The sequence below is a fragment of the Dermacentor andersoni genome, chromosome 10 (assembly GCF_023375885.2).
Source record: "Dermacentor andersoni chromosome 10, qqDerAnde1_hic_scaffold, whole genome shotgun sequence".
NCBI classification, from domain to species: domain Eukaryota; kingdom Metazoa; phylum Arthropoda; class Arachnida; order Ixodida; family Ixodidae; genus Dermacentor; species Dermacentor andersoni.
The window spans coordinates 89,937,010-89,951,040 of NC_092823.1; the positions used below are offsets into that span (position 1 = coordinate 89,937,010).

The following is a 14,031-nucleotide window of genomic DNA, read 5'->3' on the forward strand; positions in this document are numbered from 1 at the left end:
CAAAGCAGAAATTTTATGCGCACCCGGTTTTTTAGTAAGAAAAATGTGCAAGGGTTGTTGTTGCAAGGGTTGTTGCACAGTGGTGGATGGTTTCCTAAACTCAGCTTCGCCGCACGGCTTTTTGAAGCTAGCTTTGCCGCAATACACTCACGTTATGAGGCAAAGCATACAAATGTTGTGAACGGGGTGTTTGGTTCAATTTTCTTGGAAACCAAAAAAAGGGATGCGTTAGAATCAGGTAAATGCTACAATCAGACATTATGATCTACTGTTATTGACTGAAAATTTTCCCAAGCAGGCAAAAACAGAAATAGCCATTTTCGACGGAGGATGATGTGTCTTAAGCTCTGGCGAGAATGATGCTGCCAGTAAAGAGGTCGCTATTGGTGTCACCATAGGAGTCAGGTGCATACACGCTGACTGATCAAGTTCGAATTATCTGGGGAGTGCCAATTTCAGGATCCAAGTGACGAAAGCTAGGGCCCAAAAATGTGCTTGGGCACCAGTCGGGACATTCGGTCGGGATCGAAATAACTGGAGTCGAATTAACGGAAGTGTACTGTACTAACATACAGTGGCAAGCTTCCTGTAATAACTTGGCATCCACCACACCCGGCAGCTAAGTTTAACCAATGCACACTCATTTTGTCTCAAGTTGATAAACAAAGTTGCACTGTTTTTTCACAGTAAATAAAAAAGAACCTTGCAGATGTATGCAAATCTGATTAATGCAGAAATCAAAGACAACAAAGCTGTATAAGGCAGTTCCACACTCTTTGTAATTCTTAGGGGTCTGGTCTTCCACAGTCGAAAAGTTATACCCTGGGCTTTGCGACCACTTCACTAAACTGAGTCTTTCGATATGGTTTACTATGTCTGAACTCGGTACTTCTACCGTGTGCTCCTCCATATCCGACACCCGATCCTATACACTGCACTTGTGCCCCTTCAACACCAGTCACACAACCACACATTGCCGCTACCACAGAAAAAAAAAATTTGTGAAACTCCCCTGCTCAGCTTCGCTGAAGCATCTCCTCATTGACATTATGTCGGCTGATTTTTTGGGCATATCTCATAATTCGGGTGCCTTCGTGGCAATTCCACGGCTCTTGTAGAGCCAATGTATAAGGAGGTCCGAAGTTTCAGACGCAGAAACCTATCGCCATCTGATTTTCCGTATTTTTAACAGTAAATGTAGGCCCAAAACAGCATTAATTGAAGCCACCACCGTCACCATTTTGAATTATCTCAAAGCTTCGAACCAGCACTCTCGCATGCCCCTGCTCTGGAAGCCATAGTAGTTTTGTGCTGTTATTAGGCCTAGCTGGCTTCGATGTTTGCTGTCAAGCTTCCTGCTGTTAGGGGCCATGTTTTTCTTTTAAAGGATTCACTATTGTCGGGGGCGGCACCGACTCCATCTTCATCGTTCTCGCTGATAGTGTCGAAGCACAGAAAGTACAGCAATTGTCTAAAGCGTTGCATAATACCAGTTTCCGAAAGTCACCTTTGCCGCAATACTGTTACGTTACGCAGTAAAGCTTATGCAATGTATTGCAGTGAAGCATACCAAGAGTGCAAAGGGGCCACTGTCACGGGACATAAAATGTGACCATTAGCCCTTTGAGGGTCATTTTTTTTGCGTGAAAGGGAACCCCCAGGGTCGATTTTCTTTCTTGGAGATTTAAAATCTTTGGTGACCTATTGACCACAACGTTTCAGTGTGACCATAAAGTGATAAAAAAATCTTTCGTAGGTAAACATGCATTGTTTTTTCATGAATACAGATTGGCTTGCATAAATACTTATAATAAAAATAAAAAAGTAAATACGCTGTCATAGGTACATTCTGACTCGGCACATGAACAGTAGTCTTCATCGAAGGAATCACCGCCCTGCTCACTTGCAAAGGAACAACTGGCATGCAGGCCCAAAGTATAATCGAATTGCGTATTTGAGTGCATACAAGAAAACTCAATGGTTGTGTGCCCGTCAGAAAAACCAAACAAGTCAGAAACTTACAGTTGTCCTTCATCCCATTGCCAGCGAGGAGCAATCAGTTTTCACGAGTCTCAAGAAAAGAAACACAGGAATAGCAGCAGCATTCGTATATTGCAGCATTCTTTGTATACACATGCGCCTGCCTATGAACATATTTAATGGTGCCCCTGTGAGCAATAAACGAGTGAGCATCTAGTGGTGACCCTTTGAGAGATCGGAAGCCGGATAGACATCAGTTTTTGTGAGCATTACAAATGGAAACAGCCCATGAGACGAGACCAATACTAACCGCCGCAAAGTATGCATGAGCGGTCACCGATGCGCCGGCATAAACAAGCCGTGGAATTAACACCGAGAGACTGCATTGTGAAAAAACAGTTCCTTGTACCAACACAGAATAGCAGCATTTGCTGGCCAACGTCGAAAGATTGGCATGTTTTCAAACATACAAATGGTGTCATAAGTATGCGGCATCAACCATTTGGGATCGGTACTTGTTTTTGGCACCATATATTTACATCTTTGACCCTCAGAGGGTTAATTATACAAACGTGCACCTACCATCTGCTGTCACAGTACAAGCACCGAGATGCCTAATAATTGTATGGCAGACCTTTAAATCTATTTCAAAAATGGCTGTAACAATTTGAGCCCTTAAAGGCAGTTAAAGTCATGCATTCGTTTTTTCGAATGCTTTCACGGTACCTAGGAAGTCATAAAAATCTGATGTTCAGTGTACTCTGTTTCATGCATAGCAGGCTATGATGCAAAAGTTACTCAAGTACTGCGGCCAAATAAATGAATAACTCTGAACGTTTCTTGGCGAACGGACCCTCCTGTGTCCTGCAGCATCTTCCACAGAATAACTTTAATACATTCCTACTATAACGAACAAAGTTAGCTGTTAATGTGGCATCAAACCACATATTGTTTGTAATCTTTGAGCTTCCAGCATGTAATGCACTAAGTCTCGGTCCTGAATGCAAGCTGTGTGCTGTGGAAGCTGTATCATGAGCACGGTTGTACAAAGGTACGAATATGTCGCTTTGTTCATCATTCTATGCTTGATACCTGATGTGTCTTCTATGTGGCAATTTCTTCGTATATTGTTATTGTAACATATGAAATAAGCCTTGTACTCAATTACATAGTGGAATCCAATTTTTTGCTGTAGTTTAGCATGCACTATTCCTGAGAGATTAAGGATAGTGTTAAATGTCTCCAGCCTCCACAACATTGCCTGCATAGTATGAAACAGATAATGGCTTGGTGTCATTGTTATGAGAAAATCCTATTTAATCAGTCCAGGAAACTTGCCTGCATGTTAAACTTGAAGCTGTATTAAAATCGTGTAAGAGTGTGTGAAATTTGGTGGCTCCGATCTTGTGTGGGAAAGCTGTAAGTAGACCAAGAAAAAGCTCTTCCAGCACGAGCAAGATGATGTGTGGTGTTGCGAGCATGGCCACAGGGCACGTTTGTCACGCTGCCATTTTCTTTGCAGCCGTTCGGAGCCACGAGCCATTGCCATGGATGGTGCTCCCCCCAGTCCTCCCGAGAGCAGTGAGGGTGAGGAGGAAGACGAGGAGAGGGATGCGCCCGACAAGGACCGAGAGCAGACAAACGAGGAGCAGCAGCAGCAGCAGACGGTGTGTCCCAGTTGACCCAGATCGGTGAATGTAGCTCCAAACTTGTGGGACAGGTACCTGAAGGAACCGCAGGAGTTGCACAATGCAGCAGTAGTCGTTAGCAACGTAAAATTGCAGTGGCAAGTACACCACTGTCAAGCTTGGAGAATTTCTACAGATGTAGCAGGGAGATTACATTTTCTGGTTTCTGGGACGTCGCAGTAGAGACGTACTCCTTTCAATACTGACATCTCTCGAGAACCGCGTTTCCGGGCGTAGCTTCTACTGAAGTCTCAGGTAGTCACCTAATAGAGCTTTGTGGCTTGACCTGTGGACTTCCATACGTATCAATAGCTGTAGCATCCAATGCAAGTCCAGTGGGATTATATTCTTTCCGGGAAGATTAGTGCAGGAGCTAAAATTTCGGCATCACCACTCCTCTGAAGAAAGCACTGCTGTAAAAGAAGTTTGCCTTGCTCATAAAAAATAACAAAGTGTGTGTAGGGTTGAGCAAAGTTAGTAAATGTTGTAGGCTACTAAATAGCGTATCACTTTTGACTGTGGGAGGTGGAGGGCTCAAAACCCGCCGTGGTCACACCCTGGTATATGCAGTAGAACCCCGTTAATTTTTTGGGGTGGAACCACATAAAAGTAACATAAAATGCAGGAAACCATCATATCCAATAATGCTTACAGCAGCACTACTGACTACGTTTATGCAAATACTCAATATTTTCGAATATTCATTAGAATATTGCGCTAGTCGACATTCACCTAAATTTTAGTATTTGAAGTTTTCGAACTACTCAAAACAAAAGAATGTACGTATCTTTTGTCTATAAGCCACACCCCTAATTACAGCTCCCCGAAAAGATAAACAAATGCTTATGTAGCTCATGAAAAGAACTCCGAACAACAACCAAATCTGTGTAAAAACAGTCTCCCCTCACGGATACACAAATCATCCACATTATATTTAGGCCAGCGGCTCTGTTAGGGACCGAGGGGTCCGAAACATGTGTTGTCCTTCTTGAGGCTTCAGTAATCCTGTTTGCTCTCCTTAAATTCAGTCTGGGTGAGCAGCTTCCCTGTGGCAGGAAATTTTCAAGTGCCCACTCGGAGGGAATCATTACAGCATGAGATGCTGAAGTGGGCTTCGAGCTGGTGGGCTCCAAGCAGCCTGAGACTATCTTTTGTTTTCGTATTGTGTAGTGTTTTAAGATGGCAATGGGAAAGCAAAACAAAATTGAGTCAGAGGACGACGCCAGAATACACTGCCCACAAAAGACAGCGAGAGCTTCTTTCTAATGTTTGCCCAACCCATGTAATGTGGCGATTCTTGCAAAATCTCGCTAAAGTGAAACTATCTCCGAAAGCAATCGCATGAGAATGCATCTCCAGTATTGCATTACCCTCAGCCTGCAAAGGCGGCTCTAGGTTGTGTTCATGTGGTTAGACAGCTGTATAAGTGTTTTCTGTGGCATTACTATCGTTTGATTGCACCCCACTTTGTCAAGCTTGATGTATGCGATGTGTTATGTGGTTGAAACTCCTGGCCTCCAAAACTTTGGCTGGGTCAGAAACGAGACAGGAAAGAATGTCGTAAGTGCATCATGAAAAAGTGTCGTATAAAAAACTCTCTTTTCTCTCCTGTTCCTGTCCTTGTCTACAATTTGTTTGGCATATTAAGCCGTAATAAGTATGAACCAATAGCCCAGCAACTACTAGTAGTAAAAACTTTGGCCGCCTTTTGCAGTGACTCAGCGAATATGACATTCTACTATTGAACATAGGTTTGATGGCCAGCGTCAGTGGCCACATTTCGGTGAGGGCAAAGTGCAAGAACACTTGCGTACTTAGATTTGGCCACTTATTAAAAGGACACTAAAAAAATATATTAGGTTGAGACAGATTGAAGTGATTATTATTATTTCATATAAAAACACATACACACACAGAGAAATAGGGAAGGAGCAAGCTGGCAATTGCCGTCGAGAGGGGCACAAAGCCTGCCTACACTTTAGAAAGGACGGGATAGAAAAGGTGCTTGAAGATAAGGAGGAGGGAAGTAAAGAAAAAAGAAACAGCAAGATGACAGGCCACAAAGCCAAAAGTAAAGCAAGGCATAAAGTGAGCAAGTGAGGAACAGAGCACACACACAGAAACAGAAATAAAAAGCAAGAAAATATACGTGCAGGTCACACTACAGTCGAACCCCGCAACAACGAACGCCGCTTCATCGAAATTTTCTCTTCAACAAAATATTTCCAGTTCTCTGTCAGCTAGCCATACAAGTCAATGCAAAAAAGTTCTCGCCACAACGAACAATTTTTCGGGCTTGTTTTCGTTTCAGCGAAATTTTCGCTCAGTTGAGCTGGGCTTTAAAATTTGTTTTGCAATAAAATAAACATGACCCCAATCGTATGCAATTTTTCGTACATCCACGCCGCTTAGGTTCACCGAAAACGTGCGCCCACTGCACCGTCGCTGATAAACAAACTCATGGAGAGGCGCCATTATTTGGTGGTGATGACGATGGGGCTAGCCGCCTTGCGACAAGGCGCAGGCCCACTTTGCCAAACGGGAACCACAGCCAATCCGTATCCATCCTAGGTCACGCAATCGCTGGCGCAACGCGGCCACGGATTTTCGCTTGTGCACGCGGCCAGCATGGCGACAAAGCGGAAGTTTCTTTCTATGGAGATGAAGGTGGAATCATCAGCGAGGCTTCGAGTGGCAGAAAGAAAGGAGACATTGCATCAAAATTTGGCATCTCCAACAGCACGCCGTCGACAATTTTGAAGTCGAAGGACGCGATCACTAGTGTGCTTTCTGTGAGGGTGTCCGCCAAACAGAAGAAGTTGACTCAAGCTGCACACGAGGATCTTGAAAAGGCGTTTACATGGTTCCTCGACATGCGTGCCGAGAAAATGCCAATCAACATAAGCGTTGATTGGCATTGGAATCAACGGAAGCAAAATGCACTTAACTATGCTTGCATGCTCAGCGTCGACAATTTTAAGGCAAGCACAGGTTGGCTGACCCACTTCAAGCCTCGACACGACATCGTTGCGAAAGTGTTGTGCAGCGAACAAGCTGCATCGGCCTCGCCTCGTGCACTGGATGTAATGGACACTTTTGATGTCATTCGTAATTTCATTGGCGCCCACAATAACGACGTCGCAATGCAGCTGCTGGCCGAGTGCGAACATCGCACCACGGCGATGATGACCAAAGGACGGAGGCAAACAAAGATGACCGACTTTTTCAAAAATGAATGACGTTATTGAATGTGTAGTCAAATCTGACAGTGTTTTGGGTCAGATTTCGTCACAACGATAAGTAACCGACTATTTCCGGAAATAAATTATGTTTGTGAGTGTGTAGTCAAATTTAACAGTGTTTTGGGGCAAATTTCGCCACAACGAAATTTTTTGCCCGTCCCATGAGTTTCGTTGTAGCAAGGTTCGACTGTAATTACAAAAAAATAAAAATTACGAAAACAAAGTTAACAAAAAGGTATTTCTTCCCTTGCTAAGTCTCTCACAAACGGAAAGCCAAGCCAGCTTCTTTTAGATAAGTAAGCAGTGCGCAATGAGCCTGGTCACATGGAGGAACACAACCTCTCGGGTACAGGCAACGACTTCCATATTAAGGAATTTGTCACTCATAGCAAGACTGGAGCTTTCGATAGAGAGAACAGAGAGATTATGAAAATGAAAAATCAGTGGCACCACCTGCTTTGGACTACGGTACCCCTCTGTGATGTCAGCACTGGCTGATTCGCAGAGACCGGCAGAGAAAGAGGTCACATGGGAATTATGTCAACTCACCAGTTGTTGGCACGGGCGATTCAAATTGAGGAGCAGTAATGGGAGCTTCGGTGGCAATTTTCCACACAACAATCTCGTGAATTGTTGCGCAGAAAACATGATAGATTTATTGCTATAGGTATACGTGATAGATTTATTCATGAATATTATTATTATTATCTTATTATTATTATCTTATTAAAGAACCCCACGTGGTCAAATTTAGTCCCAAGTCCTCTATTACGGCATCTCGTAGCCCCATTGTTGCTTTGAGGTGTTAAGCCCCATGAATGAATTATCAATAAATAAATCAAACAAACTTTTGTCAGCCAATGTGCCAGCAAGGACAGACAAATGACTGCTCCTCTTCTCTGCAGGCATCTGGAGAAGGATCTGCAAGTGAGACGGATGGGCCGCAGTCTCAGCCACAGCCAGAACCACAGCAGCGTCCAGGTTAGTGTCAATACTCTGTTTTATAGTACATTTAGTATCAAATATTGATTATTAGAAAATGTACCACAATGGTTAATACAGTCAACGACCGATTTTTCGGACCCTCTAGGGAACATAAAAACGTCCGAAAATTCAGGCAGTCCGAAAAAATAAATGCATGCAAAAAAAAACGCACCTTTTTTTTCCTTTTTTCTCGGATCTAGAGGTAAAGGGCGAAGTACCAGGCTTCCGAAACCCTGCCAAAGCATCAATGAACGTGCTATAAAAAGAGCCGCTCGAAAACTCTGCATGCAGCCGACTGCCAGTTTATTATGTACATCTGCATCGTCGGGCAGCCAGTGTCATTGCTGCAGTGGCTTGAAGAACTTGTTGATTGTTGTTTGGACGGCGTTCCGGTTGCATGCGATCATATTCGCCTCGATCTGAGCAAGGGTCATGTCAGCACTGTACACCGATGAAAGAGTCAACAGTGCTCGCGTGAACTCGGCGCTTGTAGGTGGCAGAGGCATTGGCTCCTCATTTTCAACATCGGAGTCTTCTGAATCCCCCACAACCTGACGGACTATTCCCTCGTCAGTCAGTTCTGCGCAGAAGTTGAACTCGTTGTCAGTGTCAACAAACTGTTCAAAAGTTATTTCTGTGAGTACGGTACTGCTTTCCGCGCTTCGATGCCATCGGCGAGGACGACGAAGACGAAGTGGGGGCCATCGAAGACAAGCGAAATCCTCAAGTTGCGAACAGTGGAGTTCGCTGACGAGTGTCGAAGCACCTAGGCCTAGCATCGCAGAGCACACTTAACACAACAGCACAACCACACACCACGCTAGCCAAAACGTGGCCTGCGCAAACAAACAAAAGTGCGGCCATTTGCGGTGATGAACATAGCCACCGTGGCCAGACCAAATCGGTGTGGGACAGCTAGATTCGGCTAGTTGTGGTTCAAAGCGGTGATATGCTTCGGCAACGCCTCCTTTAAAAAGATGCCTGCCGCGTGCGCCGAAAACCTGCTGCCCTTACCTTTCCCCTTTTTCTCCTTTCCACTTGAGGTGGTAGCTAGCGATCTTTGCGGTGGTCGCTTGCAACACACGCGCGCATGCGCACATCACCGCATGGCAGCGCGGCCGGCGCGGCTGACGCTACCTCCGCGACACCACACCACCCCCGCCCCTTTGGCGAAGATGGGGAAGTAGGTGGCGCCATCTCTCGACAACCGACAACTCAAGGCGCGACGGCTACAATGGGTAAGCGAGCGACGCCGCAGGAATCTTTCTAGAGGAGGCATTGGCTCGATTTCCTTCGCAAGGGCGCTGCGCGAGGGTCCAAAGGACCTTCCGTCGCGTCAAAAAGTCCGGAAAATTGAACGGTGGGGGGTTCGAGCGTCCGAAACTTCAGATGTCCTTATACATTGATTCTGTAGGACTCGTGGCGGTGCCATGAAGACGTCCGACATATCAGGCATGTCCGAAAATTTGGGCGTCCGAAAATTCAGTCGTTGGCTGTATTTACACATTTTGTGCACGGAAACTAGGTGCTGCACATAATTGGACGTATATTCTTATTGCTGATAAGAATGTTGTTAGCTATCAGTAACTTTGGCACATAGGAATCTTGATGTAGTACCATAACTTTTATAAAGTTAACAACAGTTTGGGTGTGTTAGCACGAAATACAACTCATTTTGTATAGAGTGCAGTCCACTTGTAACGATACCACATAAAATGATATATTGGTTATAACAATCAGTTGACTTCAGAGTATCAACTTATGCTTTAGGGCTATGAGAAGAAAACTCATATAAAAATATGTTATCGACCGCATATAGGATATAATGATCGAAATTCTGCCTTTTGGGCGGCGTTTTCCATGCATAATAATAGTGAAATTTGCGCTCCCCTCAAGGGGAGACGTGGCTTTCGCATCGTGAAAAGTGGGCAAAAAAATCGATTTCTTGAAAATCACAATTTGAGTTTCTATAACTCTTTTTCTATCCGATTCCGAAATATCATCACTGTAAACCATGTAGAAGTGCTCTAAAAAATTTGTTCTGTCAGCCAACGTTCCGAAACATTTCGCAGAAATCAAGAAAGAACAGCGTTTTTCAAGCAACATTATCTCTGGAATGGTGCAACCGAGCACTGCCATCTTGGTCTCGTTGGAAAGTGCATTTCTCCGTCTTCATATTTGCTGCTTCAGCTATCTCCTCCATACAGAAACAAGCACACAAAGAGGAAATGATTGAAGGTCATGCCAGAGTCTGCGATTGGCCGCGCCTGCCACGTGGCTCCAGCGCAGTTCGCCATTGGTCCGGCACTCGCGTCTTCTGCTCGGCTCTTTGCACCTCGCGGTTCTGGGCATCTCCACTTGCCATAATCTCAACATGTCAAAACGGGCACTACACGGACATCGCAGTAGCGTGGCCAATCCCTATGTTTGTGGACGCCTCAGTTCGTGGCTAAGCCTTCTGAGCATCGGTGAAGCAGACTCTGCGACCAAGATTCGGTGCACGGAATCCTCGGACATGCGGCTAAGCCTTTCAGCACTCCGTGTTTCGGAATTCGTGACCAAGCACATCGTGCACACAATCCTCGGACCCGCAGCTAAGCATTTCACGCATAGGAGTCTCCGACTCGGCGATCAAGCACATCGTGCGTGGACTTCTCGGGCCCTCGCCTAAGCATTTTGTGCATCGGCGCCTCCGACTGCACGACTAAGCACATCGAGCGTCGACTCCTTGTATCTGCGGCTAGGCATTTCGCACATTTGTAACCCGGACCCACAACCAATCATATTGCGCGTTCACGCCATTATCATATTGTCACAATAGCTCGTAAATATATCCATCATACCACCCCTTCATAAAGAGAACCTCATAATGAGCTCTGTTCACTAGGCCCCTTGAGCTGGCACAGACACCTGGCTGCAGAAGTGATTGAGGCATCATACAAAAGTACAATTCTGGAAAGCACCTAGCAGCTGCAAATCTATCACTGGCGCCCTGATCCCAAGTTCCACAGCCATTGTCAAGTGAAGATGACTTGGAAGGCTGCTGACATTCACAGCCTTCATTCAGGTCAATTCTAGCAAAAGAAAAAAGTGCCTCACTGATTGCTTGATCAGTGCCCTTGATCATGAGAAGGATATTTACAGAAGAATAAAAATTAGTTGGAGTGCTTATGGCAGGTATCACGTAATCCTGACTGGGTGCTTACCACTGTCCTTGAAAAGAAAAGTACAATCATTGCATTCTGCCGGTGCTAACATATGGGGCAGAAACTTGGAGGTTAACAATGAAGCTCGAGAACAAGTGAAGGACTGTGCTCAGAGCGATGGAATGAAAAATGCTAGGCTTAGTGTTAACAGACAGGAAGAGAGCGGTGTGGATCAGAGAGCAAATGGTGATATCCAATATTCTAGTTGACATTCAGAGAAAAAAATGAAGCTTGGCAGGCCATTTAATGCGTAGTGTAGACAACCGGTGGACCATTAGAGCTACAGAATGGACGCCAAGGGAAGTGCAGTTGAGGACGGCAGAAGACTAGGTGGGGTGAAGAAATGAGAAAATTTGCAGGCGCAAGTTAGAATCAGCTAGTGCAAGACAGGTGTATTTGGAAATTGCTGGGAGAGGTCTCCATCCTACAGTGGACATAAAAATGGTCTGATGATGATTATGATGATGATGCGTGTTCACAGAGTCCTACTGCCTTTTGCATTTAAAAAAAGTTTAGATTGTTTTAAGATGTAGGCCATTAAAGGCAGGTAAAACGTAATAAACTAATCCACAAGCACAAAGATCAGACAATCCATGCACTAATCGTCATTCCCAAGGGGTTGAACGATGACAGCGCCAGGTTTCTTTCTAGTAATTGTTGTTGGAAATGCTGTGGTCTTTGTAATGCAAAGCATTAATGATTTGTAGAGAACAATTGCATGAATAACGTAACTGTTGTGTAGCAAACAATTGCGTAGAGAATATACGCTGCAGTGTTTATATTTATAACGACACTGTTTGTAATGGCAAGATATGAGATAAAAACCAAACTAAAGCTCAGTGGCGCATACCTAATGGCCCCAGTGCGCATACCCAGTCGTCCCTGTGGCACATAATTGTAGACTGCATGATCGCCGGCAACGGTTCATCTGCAAAAAGCTCACTGCACTCTGCGAAAAATTCTTTGCATTAAAATTGATGTAGTATCTAATGAGAAACACTAGTTGATCTGGACAGTTGCTGTTGCATTTAAAAAGTATGGGAAGGTTGACGTGATGTTGCTCTGTCATCTCTGTCTCATCGTGTCAACTTGTCCGTGTGGTGCGTGCAGCCAGGGGCAACCTGCGCTCCGGGGGCAGTACGAGTGGCAGCGGGGGTCGCCGCAAGAAGGGTCCCCAGCGAGTGAGCTTTGACCCCTTGGCCCTGCTGCTGGACGCTGCCCTCGAGGGGGAGCTCGACCTGGTCCGCACCACAGCTGCCCAGGTGCGTATGTTTACTACTGCTAGCTGTTTCGTAAAAAATTCTGGCAGAACCCATCTCATAACGACCGTCAACGTTGACCCCTTCCAAGCCTTGGACGAGCCGAGTTCGTGTAAGCTTTTTTTGTAAAAATGGCTGAGGCGGAGCTATGCTCGTCGATGGTACTTTTCATTTTCTAGTTAACCCACGGACGAGCTGGTTTTACCTCAGTAATTAGACAGCAGCACACGATCTGTGGGGCCACACAAGCAGGAGCGAGAATATTTTGGTGGCAATAAAGGAAGTAGGCAACTGGAGTCTTTAAATATGGGACCGCTGACAGCTTGAGTTTCATTGGCTTCTTTGCGATAAGGAAAACCTAACTTTGGCAATGATTTTAGTCACCCTGAAGATGAAGTGCACTGTTCTTTGAGTCGGGAAGACACCAAGATTCTCAATGCACCCAGCTTGTCTTCTGATAAAAACATGCAAATGCCATGTAGCTGGACAGAACCAAGGTAATGATGTTTGCCGTCGCTTGGAGATACTCAAATTACCTTTTTTGTTATACCTAATTAGATAATTAGTGTTACTTAATTAATTGATTTCTCAAATATTCTAATTCGATGAAAAGTGTTAAAGAGAAAATTGTAGAGCAATATGAAAAACTCCTGATACAGTTTCCTCTTGCTCGATACATGCTCCATAACATAAATGTGTTTTTCCAAGCGTGAAGGAAGATCATGCCTTCTTTTTTACGATGCGGAAATTCGAGAACTTCTTGTGAACTGTGGTTCAGAGGACTTTAGCGTTGGTTAAGGTTTCTCTACACACGACAAAGATAGGGATGAAGAGGGCATCCGATCCTGGCTGTGGAACACTGACTATCATAATTGAAATAATTAATGAGCATGTCTTAATTTTTGGTTGAATTTACAGCTTCGAAAACTATATGAAATGTTCAGCGACATATTCCGAATAAGTGGAATTAGAATTTAAAGCATGCTAATGTGTTACTTGGCAACTTAATTTGTTGCACTTTAGAAAAACCTCCATCAGACAGCAGGCAGAAAGACGCGAAACTCCCTGTACCCCAAAGGATAAGAGTAGGGGTGTGTGAATATCAAAATATTCAAATACAAATCGATTACAAATACTTAGCTTTGAATAATGAATAATGATATGCACATGCAGTTATTAGCAAGATGAGTGATTTTAACTTGTTGAAACATCACACTTACATTGTCAACGATAAAAAAAATTACAATGTAAGCCATTATACTGAAAGACTGTATATTTGGCTCATGTTAACTTGTAAAATTGAGTGATTCCCACTAGCTGTCTGTTCGCAGAAGCATTTGACTCAGAGGTATTTAACCTTGTGCCAGCTACCACTCATTGCATTTGCTGTCAAGCGATAACCTCAGGATTTGGGGTGGCACCTGCAAAAAAGTGCATGCAGCCTTGCTGTCTGCACACCCATACCCCTTGTTTCTCCAGGCGAATTTCCGCCGTCAGTGGCAGTCACCAGCATCATCATCAGCCTGGTTACGCCCACTGCAGGGCAAAGGCCTCTCTCATACTTCTCCAACTACCCCGGTCATGTACTAATTGTGGCCATGTCGTCCCTGCAAACTTCTTAGGCTCATCGGCCCACCTAACTCTCTGCCGCCCTCTGCTACGCTTTCCTTTC

At 44.7% G+C, this 14,031-nt stretch overlaps 1 protein-coding gene across 1 annotated transcript in view; it reads left to right on the plus strand.

The window, feature by feature from the left end:
• The window catches only part of ASPP (Ankyrin-repeat, SH3-domain, and Proline-rich-region containing Protein), a 70,693-nt gene that overhangs the window by 30,671 nt on the left and 25,991 nt on the right, over positions 1-14,031 (plus strand). Inside the window, exons 7-9 of the mRNA XM_050191543.3 lie at positions 3,503-3,647; positions 7,816-7,891; positions 12,211-12,362. Of these exons, the coding sequence (XP_050047500.1) occupies positions 3,503-3,647; positions 7,816-7,891; positions 12,211-12,362 (373 nt within the window). The remainder of the gene's footprint in view (positions 1-3,502; positions 3,648-7,815; positions 7,892-12,210; positions 12,363-14,031) is intronic.